An 18887-nucleotide genomic window follows, 5' to 3' on the forward strand; every position below is an offset into this window, starting at 1 on the left:
GTGGAAACGTTCTGTCACGCGTGTCATTCTCGTTCGCCGCGCGCGCGCGCGCGCGCGCTGCCCGCCTTTATGCAACGCGCGCTATGAATTATTGCGCAAGGGAGGAAAAAATATAATTAACTACCTTAATAACGGCTCTTAAAATTCCGCGCGAAACGAGGCGAATTGTCCGCCGAGTTCTCGGTGTTAACGGGTCAAGCAGATAACGAGCCCGTTTAAAGCGCTGCTCGCTTAAAGCGGCCGAAGGATATCATCGGTTCCGCTTTTATTTCCAGCCGAGTTCCAATTACCGCGTGTCCCCGTAGGAGCACAAAAAAAAAAAAAGAAAAAGAGGAGAGGCAAAATGCGCTTCTCTAGATATTACTTTACAGCTGAGACGGCCGAGGTGAGCCGTGCTAAACGCTCGCGACGTGATGCGGCATTAAGATAAAAATCGTGTCGTTCATTACCTTTATCTCGTTTGATGCGTCTGCAAATGGCGCACATACGTCGGCCGCAGTGCTGCCTTTCGGGCTTCTGCTCGGTGTCCAAGGTAACCATGGTGCTGCTTACGCGGTGTGCACGCTCAATAAATTATACTTCCGTCTTATCATACGTGGTAGAATGTATGTTACTGCGCGCTTAACGCTTTAACGCGCGAGTCATTTCGGGCATCCTCGTCCCACATTTTTCGGCGAAACACTTTTCTCCACAAAAAAAGACGGGATGATAACGTAAAAACGCACTGATCCCTTTTGCACGAGTCGCACGTTTATCACGCAACTCGCGGACTGTCAATGGACGATAATTGTCTCGATGCGTTTGACGAGAAACGTTTACTTTTGATCCACTCCTCGAAACGATGATCGATGCTCCTGCGTTTGTCGGTTCCTGCAAGTCCACGATTCGTGTTGGTTGAGTGTCAAGCGGAACGAGAGGACTCATCCACGATCGACACTCCTCAAGCATTGCGAGACATTTGATAAATATGAAGTTAATTTTTTAAAAAATACTTCGATGTCATTTAATTCTTAATTTTATGTCTCGTAATGCTGCCAACTTTTGCGGGATCGATATCTTCCGTCGGTCGAGCCTCTGTGAAATCGCACTATACTTCGAAATATCGTACGCATCACGTGAAATAGAATTTCTGCATCGTTTAGTTAGCGTTTAATTAATTCCGCGTATTTAAACAATCGGCTCTCGTGATGTAACGCTTTCACCCAAGTTCTTGTCCCGATTGCACTCGCAGCGTGCGTGCCGAATTTCGCACCCGTTTTCTCTGGCCGACGAGAGAATTTAAACGTACAATACCGCAGAGCACAGATTTCACGCTTGATTCATTAATCGCCGCTCAATGTGTCAGAAGTCGCACACGCGCCCGAGTCTCGTTGCAACGTTGACGTGGCGCGACAACATATTTATTTTTTATTAGTTAGACCACTTCATTTGCATAACGCTTCAATGTTGTGATTCGGGGAAACCAAGTATGATAATGCGAGCAAGTTCTCGCTGACATTAAATGAACGTTTAATGGACAGCTCCTGACTCGTGCCATGTATGGGTCGCGCGTGATATTGTCATGCAAAATGAACGACACGCCGTATGTTTGTTAAGTTCACCGATTACTTGCACCGCGAGTTATGCTCACTTTTCATAATTTACATGAATCACGCTTGAAAAAAATATGTACGCGCGGTGATACGAGTGCGAAAATAAGTAGGTTAAAAAGGATCGCGTTTATTATTAATAGGTATTATTATCTACAATAAGCTTAGTGTCGTTAAAATTTTATTAATTATTTTCTACTGAAATAATTTTACAAAATGTTCGTTAATTAAAAAAAAATATTCAAGAAAATTATTATTTTAATCGCAAATTTTTTCTCAGAAAATTAAAAAAAAAAAAAAAATGGTTGTAATTTATACAAGTCACCCGGATGTATCACTTGACCCATAGATACGTTTTTCTTTACGCGAGGATTAATGCCGGGCGTGGCAAACATTCAATTCATCGTCGAACTTTTCATCCCGTTTGTCATCTCGGCGCACCCTTAGGCGAGTCTTCCCGCACCTCGAGGAGTCACGAGCGGCCACGGCTAATTAAGCTTGATTAAATTTAATTAATTCTCTGGATAATCCCTTCCTTGTCCCGCAGCCCTTGACTTCGAGATAGCTCCCCTCCGGGCAATTAGCGCAAAGAATCGTGGGCAGTCGTACGGCCTAATCGTATCGAATTAATAGAATCGAGGCGACAGGACCGCGCGCCGCGATCTCGTTCCTCGTGTTCTCTCCTCGGTCGACGCGTGGGCGAGGATTCATTCCGCTGTCGTAAATTACGGTAAAATTACCGGCAACGTGAAAAGAGCCGAGCGAGTGAGCGTCGCGTAACTTTCGAAAACGTGAGAGGCAGCGTCCGTTGGTTCGTTCGGCTCGCCGCGTGGCTTCTCATTGAGAAAAATCGAGAGAGGTGAAAGCGAGACAAAAAAAATATCTCACCTTCGGTGAATAAGTTTTTGAATATTTTTGGCCGGCCGTCCATCGACGGTTTTAAATACCACGCGCTGATACGTCCGCGATAAGTGAAACCTCTGCGTGAATGATTTACCATTATCGATCGATCAGCGACCGTGGAATTGTATCGCGCCGATGTGCGATCCACAGCAAATACTGAATTTTCGATGTAATTCCCGATCAGCAAATTGATATTGGGCCGCGCGAAAAATTATTAAGCGATTAACACGGTCCCGATGCTGGAGGTGAAATTTAATTTGCCACTGGATGCGCACGATGCGGCCATTGCGTCGCCGTTTAACGACTATAACATACAGAAGAGCTGTAAAGACGGGGAAGACCGAGGGATCCGCAGTGAAAGTTGACAAAACGAACTCGAATCCTCCGCCCGGACCCGCCTGATCACCCACGCATCGGCATTTAATTAACGCGAAATTTTTGAAGATGGCACCGCACTGTCCACATACTAAATAACCGCCCACGCATTACACCGTTACTTCCATTACTCGATCATTATGTGAAATCCTGCTTAATTGCACCGGCAATTAGTTCGAACGAGTGCTTACGAAAAATTGAATATTCCATATTTTTTATGTGTCACAAAAAGGCTGTCCTCATATAAAATCCCGATTATTTATAAATAATATTTTGCAGAAACAAAGTTTGCAGTTTGATTGAAAAACTACTTGACATCCGACGAGTTGGCTGAAATAAATTATTTCTTTATCGAAAGATTTATCGGTTTTCTCCTCATAAATTAGTAATCGATTATTTTTGCTCGATCAGCCATAATGACAGATGCAGGGCACTGCCCAAGGATTTCTTCGTGGCTTTATAATTTTCGTTACAGTTGCCGAAATCACACGAGAGTGTCGCCGAATTAACTCGTCGCACAGCAGAATTATGCCATTATAATCAAGTTTTATCGGGGTATCTTTACCTTAGCTGTGTGGTATACGTCGTGTGCAATTAGTGTAATTACTATCATAACACTCGTTGCCGCCGGCCGTTCGTTAATGTTACACTCCCATAGGTCGGTCCACGAAATTATTTCATCTCCATTTTCAACCTACTTATTGCGCTTATAGTTATTAACGGTCGGGTGGTACGAAGAAGAAGAAAATGAGGAGAACGGAAGGAGCGATACACGCCGCCGCCGCCGCGATTGGGCCCGATCAAGCATTGATTAATCCGCGAAGCTTTTCTGCCATTTATAACGCCTCGCCTAATTAACCGTGGCCAGGTTAATAGTGCAATTTGTTACTTTAATGACGTATCAAGTTACGAAATTAACGTGGCAGATCTAGATGAGGAGCGTACCTGCTACGGCAAACCTCGTTTAACCCGGTGCGCTCTATTATTTTTCATTTTTATACCATCGCTGGATATTTAACAAAAAAAAAAAAAAATTAACAGACAAAAACACACGACACTGTTTCTTCCCATCTATCAACTTTCGTCTAAGAAAGCACAATTAATAATAAAAAAATATTCGGGAATAAAGCGATGTAGATAAAATGTGACTATAATAAAATCCAAAAAAATTTCTAATCGCTATTATCGTGTTCTAAATGAAAAAAAAAAAACACATTATATCGAACGAGAGAGTATAACATGATAGCCGGTATTAAATCGTCAAGTGTTAAGTGTTACTGGCGCGCATTAATTTCAATCGCAAACGAAGGCAGCTCTCAGCGACAGTGACAGTCGCCGGGCGCTAATTTACGAGACGTTTTTATTGTACGAAGACTGGAACGCTTTCCGATAAACGAGCGGCCGTGATATGCTCGCACAACTTCATGAGGAGGGTTGCGAAAGAGAAATCAAGGGAACGGACCCCCTGTACCGGAGAGAAATAGTCGGGCCCCTCCCACGAGGCGGCGGCCTCGACACGCATTTTCAAAGAGTCTTTTCGTCGTCACGGACCCATCAGCCCCCGGAGTACCGTCGATTCTTATCTGATCGTGCCGATCCTCATGATCTTTCACTATACGGCCCGTACGAATTTATTCCCGCAGCGAGCGCGGAATGTCCGTGCGCTGGGCGAAGTCGAATCACGATTTGTGATAACTTCAACCGCTCTCGACTTCGACGTCCACTTTATACACCGATTCTGCGCGACCGTAATATCTTTTTACGACAGAACGTTAATTGGCGATTAATACATGTGGGAATTCTACATGAACGATGTAATGCTCCGAATTAATTAGAAGACATCGCCGATGCAGTAATTTAGCAGAGTTTGTTTACGATGATTTACCAAGGCGTTTCTCTCTCTCTCTCTCTCTCTTTTCTTTAATACCGCTCGTAACTTACGCAATAAGAATAAGCGTGTCCAGGCTCGTAAAGTATCGAAATAAAAGCGAGAAAAATTCTATTTTCTTTTCTTCTTGTAATTTAATTAAAATATCGGGATATGATTAATAAAATAAGATCTTAATTGAAGAATAAAACAATTAAATATCCTAAATGACTATGCACTTTGGAAAGATAATGCAAATACATTTTTTCCTGTACACTTAAATACTTTTGACAAGTAGTAATGAGTGAATTTAAAAAATAAATTTTTAATATTTCATTTCTATTCACAATTGTATGTGCATGATTGACGATTAAGCGGATTTGCAAATCAAGTATCAGTTTAATTATTGCATCGATATCACTTAATCAATTCATTCGAATTTTTTCTAATCGGTGCCTAAAGCTAGAATTACCACCAAGAGAGAAATAAGCTTCGAACAACCGGTAGCATTCTCTTAAGCAAGACTTACGGCGTTAGAAATTGAATAACGCGGACTCAGATGATTATCGCGGTTCATCTCTCTTACTGCCGTACTGCGCGCTGACTAATGACGATCCGAGAAGCATCGTCGAAACATCGGATATGTCATCGGACATGCGTGCAAGTAATTAAATTCATTCGAGTTACGTTACGAGAATAACGTTACATCGTGGAGTGATCGCTGAATTTACTAGCTCTCAACGTTTTAATAAATACCGTAACGATCTAATCAATATTCGATGTTGCGAGCGATGAAATAAAACGTTCGCGACGCAAGTCTCCGATCAATTTTATTCGAGCGCAGCAGTATTAAAAAAATGACGAAACAAATGTTTTAATCGTGAGAAATTGTGAACTTTAAGGTGATCCGTCGAAGAAAGAAATATCAATTTGACGCTCCGCAATTTATCAATAAAAATATTTCACTTTAGCGACATTATGTTCCTTGCCTTGTCAAGCGACTGACAGTCCTGGATATAAAACTGGCACGATCATATCTCAACTATTAATTTACTGCACGGAGAAGAGATGGTCATGGAGACTATTGAATCTGTCCATTAACCGAACAAGACCGTTAATATACCGCGATGCAGATCGAGAGACGGACTGCGCCGTTGATAGCTCGAGCGTATCGCGGTGAGGGAGAAGGTCCGAGTGACCAAATCGACTGCAATCGACGGTGCGATCTCGCAGCAAAGAAACGCCGCGCCCGAGCGTCATGAGCCGTCGCGAACAAGCTCCGGCCTGTCGGATGACGTGTTTGCGAAACGAGGTAGATCGAATCCGAGAGGATCGCGATTCAATTAATATCCGACGTCGCGGCCCGGCGCTTGATTTAATTATCAGATTCAGTCGGTACCGATAGGAATCGCTTCATTAAGTACGCGCCATGTTTCTCATCGGAAAAGAGAGAGAGATATACGTTGTTGCTGGAATCGTCGCGTACCGAATTGGACACCGTGTAATTACGGTGGTCCATTAGTCCATTCGTTCGTTCACGGTGCCTCAAATCCGAGCATCTGTGGGTCCTACGTCCGATTTTATCTGGCTTGTGTCGACCGAGAATTTTGCGCTTCGTGTCTTTTTAACGAGTTAAAAACGTAGATGCGGGATGGGCTTTAACACGCGCTTTTTACTGCCCGCACCTTTCGGCGCAACGACCAGCCGTAAAAATGTTTGCCAACGTTAAAAACACAACCGCGTTTCGACCGCCTATGTCTTATTACTACGTTTTCTCCGGTTTTCATCCACACATTGTCACAACAATAATTTATCACGATTGAAATATGTCGCAATTGATTTTCTACGGAAGATCCTCTCGACTTTAACGACAGTAATGAGACCTGCTGTCACTGTCTGGATACAATTAGCACACCTGGCGTGTCTGACAACCGACGGCACGTTGCCACCGCTGTCATCCTCCACAAAGACCGAATCTTGGCAAGGCTAATTTTCAAGGGACTGCGCGCACGAGATGCGGCACCATGCTCGATTTGCATTTCACGATCAATCAAACTTGGTTTTTTCCATTTATAGCGAGATCATAGCGATATCCCCGCCGTGCTAACGATGTTTGTCGGTATAATTATTTGCGAGTGGAGTAACAGCACGTATCGACATCGACGTTATTTTTATTTTCCGTTTTACACCAAATATTTATCAAATTTATATCAAAGTAAAGTCACATTGTTGTTATTCCGTTAAGTTAGATTTTTAAAAAGGATATCGACGATCGCCGTTAGCACAGTCCGCTTTACCGCAACAGATCTTAATGCCGCCATCGGCGATCGTTGATCTTCATCAAACATCACTCGAGAGACATGCTTTAACGCGTTAACATCCGAGCGCGACGCGCTTCACAGAGGCGCGAGCCGACGACGATCGATTCCGCGCATCGATCGGCGATACTCTCGCTGAGAGAAGCAGAATGCACACCATTCATTTTCATCCGTGAAGGCCAGTCGGAGCGTCGGTCGTCCTAACAAGAGAACCGCCGCGGCCTCAGCTTCAGCCTCGTCTCCGTGACGATGTCGCCGTTGCCGCGCTGACACACAACACCGATGAACACGCCACAACGACGACGCACTGTACATCGCCTCACACTATTACTCGTTCCCATTCCAATACGTGAATCAATCACGCATAAGAGTGTTACACTTTTCACGACTGATGAGCGATCCCCTCGCCCGGGCACCACCGAATCAGTTCACCTTCGTCGGTGCCAGAAAATATCCCACCGACACGCCGCGGGGCCTCACGGCAGCCTCGCAGCGGCGAGTGTAAACACACACAACACTGGGGGGGTTGCACGTGGCCGCGGGAACGTCGGGTGGTAAAAATAAACGCCGGGGGTGCACGCAGGACCCAGGGCGTGATATATCGCGCGCGCACCACGGCCGAAATTGGGAGGCAGAAAGAGGAGGAAGAGAGGAGAGAGTAGCCGGGGGAGAGAGTGCGCGAGGGGGGAAGAGGGAGAAAAAGAGAGAAAAAAAGTCGGAGAAAGAGGGAGGGAGAAAGCACCGCACGCGCTTCCTGGGAAAGAGAGTGCGATCTGTCGGTCCGGTCTCTCGGTTCGTCTCTGACTGGTGTCGTGTGCGCGGCTCACGAGAGAGCACAGCCCGTGTGCTGCGTGCCGCTGCGGCCTGGGGGCCACGTGACACGGTCCCCTGCAGGAGGTAGGACCGCACACTCCGCGAGTAAGAGTGGCTCCGACCGGCCATGTGTGTTGTGCAGCGCGCGCGGGGTTCGCGATAGTGTGGGGCACGCGTGTGGGCCGCATACGAGCGTTGGCAAGCGAGAGGAAGAGAGAAAGGATGAAGCGGGCTGGGAGGGCAGGGGGGAAAAGGGTGTGCGAGAAAGGGGGGGCGAGGAGAGGAAGCGAGCGACGAAGACAATGAGAGGAAAATTAGACGGAGTGAGAGAAAAAGTGCAAAAAGGGGGAAGGGAGAGACGAGAGTGAATGAGAGAGAGAGAGAGGTCGCGTATGCAGTCGGCCTGCTGTTGCATCCTGCAAACAAGGAGCATAGGCGGGCCGAGGGGGACTGCCGCCGACCGCGGAGCAGAGTGGTGGAGTCCGTTCGTGAGAGAGGGAGCAAGAGAGTGCCGCAAAAGGGGGTGGGGGCGTCGAGTAGGAGGACTGGGTTTGCGGGCCCCGCTTCCAGCATCGCGCTGAGAGTGGGACTCACTTCCCTCGGTCCCTCTTTCTCTCTCGTGACGTTGCCCAGCGCGGTGCGGGGAAATGGGGGGGGGGGGGGGGGCAAGAGGAGAGCACCAGAAGAGCCGAGGTGAGGAGGTAGGGCGGCCTACGACCCCGCCAGGCGCGTGCCCCAAGTCAGCTTGCATGGTCTACCGCGCACGATTGATAACGAGCCGTGGCTTGTTGCACCGCGGTGGTTTACAGTCGCTGATTTTTATTTAGGCTATTTGTACGACAGATAGGCGGATCGATCGTGCAGGTTGCGCGCCTTTAAATGCGTTTTGAATGCGTAAAGAGTAGTGTTGGCGTTACGAGGCGTTAAAATCAACCATAGAGCTATTATTACGACACGAGTTGTCAGGTTCGCAATCAGTGGAGACAGTAATTGCGCTATGAATGTGCGTTCTTTGTCATTTCGTACAATATCATTTCTATATTTATAATAGATATCGTATTTACAATATCATATACTTATAATATCATATTTTACAAAACAAATTGACGCCTCGAGATACTTTTTTGAATTTAAAGTTTATATTTTCTTAACAAAAATATGATTGAATACAATTTTTTAATATTCAATATCGATCTGTAATATTATAATGACAGATAAGTACTAAACACATTAAATTGTATATGTAAGAAATATAATAAATACATAATTTTGTTAAAAGTGAAAGATAATTTCAATTTTTTTCTCGAAATTTTAGGAATAAATACCATCACAGATGCAGCAGCGTTATATTGGAGAACGGCAGCCGGAAGTCGCGCGACCGCCAATACGCGAAAGTCGAAGGAAATGCACGGCGACGTGTGGGCGTTAACAGCACTAAGAGCAAGAGAGTAACGGTATACAAGATACGGACGTACAACTACTAGATAAGATACGTTAGATATTAGTGCAACGAGAGATGTGTCGCAGCGATTAATGTCGCATATGCGACAAGCTGCATTGTAAACCACTGTTGACGTCGCCGAGTAATCTGCCCCCGGAATAATTCTTTTATAGTTTCAGTGACGCAACCGGGGACGCGGAACTAATGATCCCGTGGAAGATTTCGTGGAAGAGACGAGTTTAAGGGAACCGGTCGGACACGCGCCCTTAGTCATTCGTACGCGAGATGACTGCAGCAGCTCGCTGTAGGCTGTGCAGAATACCTTTAGTATCAGATTCGTGCCTTATTAACAAGTTCTTCAAGATGTGTATTCACATTCCTGGTAATAAAATAAAAAATTCAAGATATTCCTTGCAGAGATGCCTCGCCAATATTATTTATGCTTTATGCTAAATATTATTGATTATAAATTTATTTAAAACATAGAATTTTGTTCTTTTTTCATAAAATTTAAAATAAATAAGAATTTAAATAAAATTTTTTAAAGTAATTTACACATTTTTATTTTTTTTTTATTTCTTTTTTTTTATATTAAGGTAAATGACATGTCGAACCGCCGTTCTAATTTAAGATGTTTTCATTAAAAATCTGCCTTCATTGAATTTCCAAGATCGGAAACATTGATGAACCCCGTAATCTTCGTCTTTGCCTTGATTGGCGCAGGATAACGGAATTAAAACGCAGCGGTGGAATTTTAAGTCGTTCGCGGCGTTATGGACTTTTCGTCCGCGACAACATAGCGGATAAGAAGACACAGTCGAGACGAGAGCCAGGTTTTACTGTCAGGAGGATTTTACGAGAGTTGCCGCGTCGGCGAGTGATGACGAAACGAGTCTACTGCACCGTGCGGTGTCGCGTATTTATAGAAACGTAGTCGAAGATTGTACGCTAATGGTCGTATAAATAGTACCTCTTACTAGAGTTTTTAACCGGAAGCAAAAGCCTCAGGTGCTTTAAAAGCGGTTCGTAAACGTGGCCCGTAAATACGAGTGTTGTCGAGCATCGCGAGAACTCATCACGGCGAGCACGACGTCGTCCGCAACGTAATTATTCGTCGGCGGAGGTGAAAAAAAAAAAAACGTATACGAGCAGCAAGGAGTACACGGCACGTGACGCGATTGCTTGATCACAAAACGATCGTGGCCTGAGGAAGTCGAAATTTCCGTGCCAGCCGGATGGAATCTTAAGCGGTCAGTTGTTTGGAGGAACACGCGAAAAGTTGACTTTTCGAAGGTATTTGAAAGAGAACACTGCTGTGCAGAGTGTTCTAAAATTACTTTATGCTTTAAGAACAAATTTTTTGATCAATTTCGATAAATTTTTAGTCGATTAATGCAAATATCTATAATTTTCAAAACGACTTGCGTGTGTGTTACAAATTATTATAATTTGTTAAATAAATTAAAATGTGTGGAACAAATAAAAATAATAGCTTTGAATTCTAATTACTTGTTGATATTTTCTCCTAATTAAGAATCCCCCCAAAAAAGTATATTTAATCAACCGAATAAATTACATGATATAACGCGTAGAAGAATTTATTACAAGTTAATATAATAACGTTTCCAATGCAAAAAGCGTTTTACGACTTTTGTTTTGTGAATGGTAGTAGCGAGATCTCGGCGGAAAGTCAATGAAAAAGGCGTATTTATCCGGTTTTCACGTATTAGCGATGCAAACGATTTGCCGACAAATGCGACCGCCGCATCGAAAAGGTTAAACGTGTCGCGGTGCGAGTGATGAGGACGGGTATTTAAATGATGAGTATGCTTCGCTTCTGCTACTGCAAGCTACTGATGAAAGAATTAAAGATAATTCAGAAAAATATATGTTACGAAGAATGTACGGCTTGATATCAAAACACGAGTTCTAGATGCGTGATGACGAAAGAAAAAAAGCAATCGTATGGAAATTTTGCCTTTAAAAAAAAGCGTTTAGCTGACAACGATTTAACCGGAAACCATCGCCCACGTGATCGATTCGTTATGATAAGATAGGGTCGAAGTAAGGCCCTGGATACGCGGATACGTGTTGGTGAGACACACGTCGCGCCCCCTCCCCCCCTCTTTCCTCCCGTTCGCAATCCCAACTTCGCCCACCAATATGTTTTATAAGACGGAAAGTCGATTTCGGAATTGCTCGGTTGTTCCTGAACAGAGCGCCCACGCGAAGAATCGGTCTTACCGGGTCTCGACGGTTGCCGAAATAACGTCCCGCATCGCCCACGTCCCGTTGGGTCCCGCAGACAGAGTCACGCGTGACCAAAGTGATTCTGTGGGGGGACGATTTTCCCCTGCCGTCGAAGAGGGATTTTTATATGTGGGACATCCGCGGTGTTTCCGAAATTATTGAGGCGCTTTGCATATTCATAGAGACGATCGCGTCGTTTCCTAATTTCAATGGATGTCACATCTCATTTATCCTCCTTTCGCAATAAAACTAGATTTTTATGTTCGCGTCGAATTGCTGCGAGCGAGAGGCTATATATGGGCCGTCTGCGCGTGTTTTGAAAACATTATGGCGCATAGACTAATTCGATTGTACTCACTTCCTAATTTCGATAAATTATATATGTCTTGTTCACAACTCTTACGGGCTCTTAATCGCCACGCATCGACACGAAGCGTTCGACTTTTCTTTTACCACGAATCACCGTGAGTGTTTAACGCGCGTCTCGATCGTTCGAATCGGCTGAACTTCGTCTGCAAATTATAAAAACCGCATTATGTCGACGCGCCGCTTCACGCTGCGCTTCGCCGCGCTGGATTAAGAAAATAGGACTTAAGGCGAGAAAGAGTTGGGTTGACAAATCGTCCGGATCGGGCGGATCGCATCTATCTATCGACGGATCTCATGGGGCTTGCGGCAGCGTCGATGCACACCTCGCCGTAACTAATGTCTAATGATGCGCGTTCACTCCGCCTCCTTGTTTCATCGTCCGGTTGTAATCCAGTGTCGGGCTTCGATTCTTAAGTGCCACTCGTTGAAATCTCGATGGCATCTCGAGAGACACTCGCCGAAAGACCACGCTCGCGATTTTCAGTCGGAATAATATTTTGTTCGCACACTGCGTCGAATCGATGGAATCGGCGATGGCCCACGCGTTCCTCAAAGCCGCTTCTCAATTCATTATCAAGTGAGTGGAAGTATAGTTATGTTTCTCTATCATTTATGTGATTTTACGTAGGAGTGCTCAGACAACAATAATCAATCAGCCGCTTACATTAGCGACGATTGTTAAGCCCGGAAGGCCACGAATCAATTTCAGTTAATACGGACATTTAGTATCACGATTCGTTAAAATAATGTTTTTTTTGAATAATTATTTTCGATAATACCGTCACTTAGCGTTAGATACTTATCGCACAGTTATCGTGATATCAAAAAAATGCTTATCCAAATGGCGATCGTAAATTTTCAAACACCGTTAAGTGCAAAATAAATTCCGCGAGGAAGAGCATAATCGCCGCCACATTCTGGAAATAAGATACGAGACGCGATATTTAACGATTATGTCTTCGTATCATATCTTAATTTATGAATAATAATTACGATAACAATATGGCAGCGATAACATTAATTTCTGTAAGCCTGCACGACGCGCAGTGCTGTTTGTAATTAGCTCTATTGCGTAAAACATTTTTTAATTCCTTTACATTGAATTTCAACGTAGATATTTATGATAATCGAACGATGGTAGCGCGACATTTCATTCATCGCGATAAAACTTTTCTGGATAAATTCTGATAAAGCAATACAACTTTCATGCGGATTACTCGAAACATGAATAAACTTTCTTTTTTACGCGCATTTCACATATCGTTTAACAAACGGAGTGGATCGGTTGAGATTACACAACAGAGAGGAAGGTGAAATAAAGTCTGTTCTCACGCACCAACTGCGTATCCTCGACGGCACTTGACCGATATCCGGAGCCAGATTTCTACGCCGCGATAAGAATCGATGGCCGTCGCACCGTGTGCGAGCAGTCAAGAGACTTGTAAACAGGGAGGACTGTACGCGCCGGTCGCTTAATTGTGGGTGTAACACGGTGCCACCGCGCGCGCCGGACAGCCGCGATGATTTCGAGAGTTCTCGTAATGTATGAACGCATAAAAATTTCCCCTAATTAAAACGAGTGACTTAAGCCGGCGGTTACAAGAGAGGCGATGAAATCGTTAAATGTAGTGCGATGCTAGAAAGTGCGCCATTGCGACGAGAAAATGATTTCATCGCACCCGCAGTGAAAACGTACGCAAGGAGGGGGCACTTAAAATTCCGCTGTGATAAAAACGTATTTACTGCCAATATATTTCGGCGTTCAATGTACGCGTGAGTGTAAGTTTCGCGGCCGGGCGAGCGGGCGAGTGCGCGGAGTAACAGTAGTGCAATAAAAGCTCGCTGTGTAACTGATGTCTTCAATAAACCGCATTGGCGATCTTTTTATTGGGCAATTAAACTTTACCAAGTTGCGCGGGCATCGCGACATTATAGCACTACGTGCGTGTTATCCACTCTGCGAAAAACATTTCAAGGAGTTGTCACGATGTAAAACGCGCGCGGTAACGCTCCGCGAGCCAATTACGTCCGCCTACGCGGGACGCTTAGCGAGCCTTTGATAATCGAACTGAGTAATTTTTGCTACAATGCATCCGGCGCGACGGTTAATAAATCTATTTGCCGAAGTCTCACGTGCCAAAATCTGCTTACGAGCACGAGACGCTTACAGATAATTTATTTTTGTGCAAAATAATTATTTGATTTATGGGTAGCACCGGTCCAACTTCATTGACAAAAAGAGAGATGTGTTATAGTAACTTTTATATAATTTAATTCCACTTTTTTTATCACTTTAATAACACCTTATGACTTTTCGCAAAAAAATGTCAATTTTCTAAATTTTTTTCTATGGAAATAAAATTTCTCAGTCATAAAAATACTTTTACCGCAACTTCTCTTTACGCTTCCCGCCGCTCTCTTCTCTGCTCCTATTCCCTCTATCCCATTTCGCGCAATTTTCTCCTTCCATTTCACCGGATCGGATCTTCCGGCCGTTCCGGCGTTTCCATTTCAGCGACTTGGCGATCTCGGAGAGGGTCATTAGAGCGGCGAATACGAAAATCAATGTGCTGTTGCCGGCACGGTGCGGCGTGCGAGAGCTCCGTTTGCGCTTCCTTTGCGCCCAGCCGAGCGCGATCTCTTCATCGCATCACTTCTGCGCGGTCGCTCGCCAAGTGGCGAAGGTAGAAGCCGGATGATCGAGGCGAAACGATAGTATTGCGAGGCCTCGGCTTACCGCTGTTTTTCTTCTTTTTATCACGCGCGGTACAGATTCCGCCGCGCGCGTCGTCCGCCACATAACCGCGATAAATTACGAGGGTGGACGGCCGAAAGGGGTAGCAGGAACGGAGAGGCAGAAGAGGAGAAGAGAGAAACGGACGGCGGGCACAGCTCGCTTTGCACACAATTTCCACGTGGTCGGGGCCGGCTAGCGGCGGTATCTTTGCGCGAAAATAAAGTGTCGTTGCGTAGCGCGCGTGCATTGCGAGATGCGGCCGGCCGGAAGAGAGGGCGGCAGAGAGCGCGGTAGTCCTTATTAACATTTCTCCGGGATTCGAGGCGAGATTAAATTGACAGGGAGGATTTGCGAGTCGTTTGTTATCGACTGCGCGTCCTTGTTCGCCTTTCCTTTCTCTTTCCTTCTTAACTTCTTACATGCTACTTTTGCGATTCTCTCGTTCTTGTTCTCACTGTGTCGACTGCCAATTCTTCTCATGTAGCTCGTTCGATCTCGTCGAGATAACTCTTTTAATTTCTGATATAATAATCTCGAGCATCTTCTGTCATCTTAAGAAAATCGCAAAGAGAGATCTTTTCTATAATATTTTATACCTATATTTTTCAAGAGGCGAAAATAAAAGTTCAAGACTGCTATAAAGTTTTCAAAGATATATAATAAATGTACAAAATTCATTTTTTTCCCATTTGTTTTGGTATTATTTTTATGAAAAAAATAAAAACTTTGGAATTTTTATTTTTCTTCTTCGAAAAATGTTTAGCAACGAAGAAAAAAAGAAAGAGAGAGAGAGAGAGAGAGAAGTTGGAAACACAGAAACAAGATGATGCTGCAAGTTTATACGAGCCTCTATTATGCAGTAGTGTCTTCAGGGCGCAGCTGTTAGCCCCGTTGTGCGGGTAAGAAATGACCATACACTTGCGGAAGAGGACAGAGAAGCGCCGCTGCATTAATAAGACGGCCAGCGCTCGCGCGTGCATTCGTCGCGTAGACGGACTTGGAATAGCTCTCGGAATAGATTCCGACTCCGCACAGTAGGCCACATAATCCACGTGCAGGGAGGGGCAGTGGCAGGCGGCGGGGGGGAAGAGAGAGTGACGGAAGTTTATTTTCTCTTTGTGACTATTCGAAGACGCTACTCGTCCCAACCCAGAATTCGCGAACTCGCCTGACTCGCAACGAGCCAAATCGCAAAGCGGAGCGTATCGCGTGGGCGCCGAGAGGGAAAATAGCGGCGCTATTGTGGTGGATCCACGGCGCGGAAACGCCCGGTAAAATCGAGCGCCCTACATGCGATAAATGATCTAACGCGCGTCACGCGCGTTATTAAATGTCTCGCTCGGGAATTCAGCGTGTGCAGGTAACATATTCGCGCGAGTGCGGCTCAGATGCATCCTGTATATATATATTTGCCGCAAAAAAAAAAAAAAAAAAAAAACAGTAGTCCGTCCGTTTGAAGACTTCCGGTTTACATTCTGCTTAGCCGATGGCGGTACGCGACCGTGAAGCACAACGTTACACGCCGAAACGCGCACCTTTTTATCCTGCGCGCGCTCTCGCGCTTCGGAACTTTTCGCGCGGCTCTTACGCTTCATTAAACTCAAAGAGATCATTCTTTCAGCGTGATTCGTCCGCCCCACGGTTTCACAGGGCCCCGATCGCCGGTAGAAAAAGGCAGAATCGAAGTTTAAAGGGAATCGCGAAGAAAGGCGACTTGAGCTCTCTTTCTCTTGCGGCACGTCGTCGGTGCCTTTGACGCCTACTAATGAGAGGGCAGTGATTAAGGGAACTCGCGCGGCGGAGCGCGAGAGCGAAGCGGAATACGAGAATAAGCGGGACGAGATATAAGGCAGCGCCGCGGACAGACAGACGGGCGGACAGCTGTGGTACGACGCGGGCTTTTTCGTGAAGTAACGCGATCCCAAAGGGATCACCGCCTTGTCGATCGTTAATTCGACGGCGTATCGAACGAACTTATTATCACCGGCGACGCCACGCAAGCGCTTCTCTTTTATTCCTCCCACTTTCTTTCGCGCGATCAAAAGATGAACGGAATATCGATCCCACGCGTATCCCGAATAATCTTACACTTGAGGACTAAATTTTCACACGTCAATTATATGCAAGTTACGATGAAAGTTAATTGATGTAATGAACTGGATTAAAGGCATAAGCATGACATGTCGAATATTGAATTTTAAAGAGCACACAAATAGGTATCTTTTAGAATATATGCAAATTCTGTAAGATACTTTGTTTCTTTTTATTTTAAATATTTTTACAAGACATCAGCATAATGCATCAAAAATATGTGCATCGGTTGCTAACACACACTTTTCTTTTTTTTTTGCTATCTAAAATAGGCTCAATATAATTTTGTCTAAAAAATTATTATAATTTAGTACATTTTTCTTAAAAGTTAATGCTATAACTTTACGTTATGTTAATACTTGAGTTATACACTACTTTATGTTAATGTTACAACTTTACTTTGTTCCTCTAATTTTTACTTTGTTATACTTACGTTTCTGTCTACATGCAACCAGTGAATCTTCATTGCAGGAGAAAATTCCACCGGTCACGTAATCGATAATACGACGATAATTGAATAAAATTCCACTCGACATTCCGTAAGCTCCTGCGATCGTTACAGATATGTGAAATGTGATATCTCATTAAACAACCAATCTTATTAAAAACAACGTCGCGACTGACGAGACGCACATTTACAATATCACCGTGTTTAAGTTTATGGAAGCAGAGACAGGATTAATGTGGGGTATGAAATTAAAATGTCGTTAAGCAACGCTTTGATAAATTTAACCAGTTTAATTAAATATAAATTATAAAATGCGATCATTATTATTTAACGATATTTACATTTATCAATTTCTTTCTTAAAGAAAAATAAAAGTATATAAATAAGAAAAGCGATTATTTGAACATAATCAAATGTTTTGAAAGAAAAATTAGATTTAAACTGGCCAGACAATCTTTTAAATTTCGAGTTACAGAATAGATGGCTGCTCTCGTTTCACAGTGTCCCTTCTGTTTCGTCTACAGAATCACACCAATTGTCCCGGTTTCAAGATTATTGATATAGTCCATCTGGTTCCATAAATTGTGACGATCCGAGAGTGGCCGAATTTCGTGATCGAGCAACGATGACTCACGGTGGGCCATGTTTCACTTAATTAGAAATGTGTTAGTCGTCGCCATGGCCTAATAACGAAACGGCGGTATTCTCGGACCGATCAGAATGATCGCTCGCGAGGTTCGCTCGTGAGATTTTTCTCTTGTGATGCCTCACTGCCGGTGAGGAAACACGCGCGCGACGTTAACGAACAGGTTATTTACCGTGGCTTGCGAGCCGCGGCATTAATTCTTCGCTATCGCGATAAGACCGCGCCAGTACATACAGCTGGCGTTGAAGCAATTGGCCGGTTGCCAGTGGCCGCGACTGCCACCGATACATTGTCGAACAGATCGAACGCACCTATCTCGCCATTACAAATCGAACGTTACGAGAGAACACACAGCCACCGCGAAGCGGTGCCAAATAACTATTGTTATGGCAGCGATTCGATGTTTCTATGTATTTTTTTTAAACTTGTAAGGCATCGTGAAACGAAGTTGTTTCCCTCGAAATCTCAATTATGTTCTATCGTTGGAAAAGTTAAAAACAAAAGTAGATTTGTAAATTTAAGGAACAAAATTAAGCCGATTGACAGATTTGTATACAGATAACCATTAGATGTTCTCAAATTTAACGACGTTTTAACGCGCGAACGGAGATTCAGGCGCTAGTAAACAATCTAAATTAATGTCCGTCTTAATGTGCTTTACGTGTCTTATGTTGTTTTCCACGCTGATGTATTTATAGTCCTGATCACGATAGCGCAACCGCTGCTAGAATCTATTATGAAGTTTTACTGTGGGCGCATTCGCGAGGAGCGGCAGACGCGTCGAACGTGTGTTTTAATGGTGGCTACCAAAAGAAAAAACAAAACCGTCAAAATAAAGGAAAAAGAAATTACCGAGAGATGAGCTTACCGCCTACGCCGCGCCATTTAATTACGCTTCCGAAAGTTACCTTCTGGGTGCCAGGCGTGATTTATCGCGCGCATATGGCAGGTAATCGCGAAAATTCGCCGAAAACTGCGCACTTTCACCATCGGACGCGATTAACTGAGATGCTATCTTTGTTGAGAACTTCCTTATGCGT

At 44.3% G+C, this 18887-nt stretch overlaps 1 protein-coding gene across 5 annotated transcripts in view; it reads right to left on the reverse strand.

The window, feature by feature from the left end:
* Mrtf (Myocardin-related transcription factor) overlaps positions 1-18887 on the reverse strand; it is a 211812-nt gene that overhangs the window by 26351 nt on the left and 166574 nt on the right. Inside the window, exons 1-2 of one of the 5 annotated variants that reach the window (XM_012367996.2) lie at positions 7210-7527; positions 450-870 (exon numbers count right to left, since the gene is read on the reverse strand). The exons of 3 other annotated variants lie outside the window; for them this stretch is intronic. In XM_012367996.2, coding sequence (XP_012223419.2) covers positions 450-540 — 91 coding nt within the window. In that variant the 5' untranslated portion in view covers positions 541-870; positions 7210-7527. Of the gene's footprint in view, positions 1-449; positions 4795-7209; positions 7528-18887 lie in introns of those variants that run through there. One more of the 5 variants, XM_067359907.1, reaches the window with a different exon arrangement.

The sequence above is a fragment of the Linepithema humile genome, chromosome 1, assembly GCF_040581485.1.
Source record: "Linepithema humile isolate Giens D197 chromosome 1, Lhum_UNIL_v1.0, whole genome shotgun sequence".
In the NCBI taxonomy this organism is placed as follows: domain Eukaryota; kingdom Metazoa; phylum Arthropoda; class Insecta; order Hymenoptera; family Formicidae; genus Linepithema; species Linepithema humile.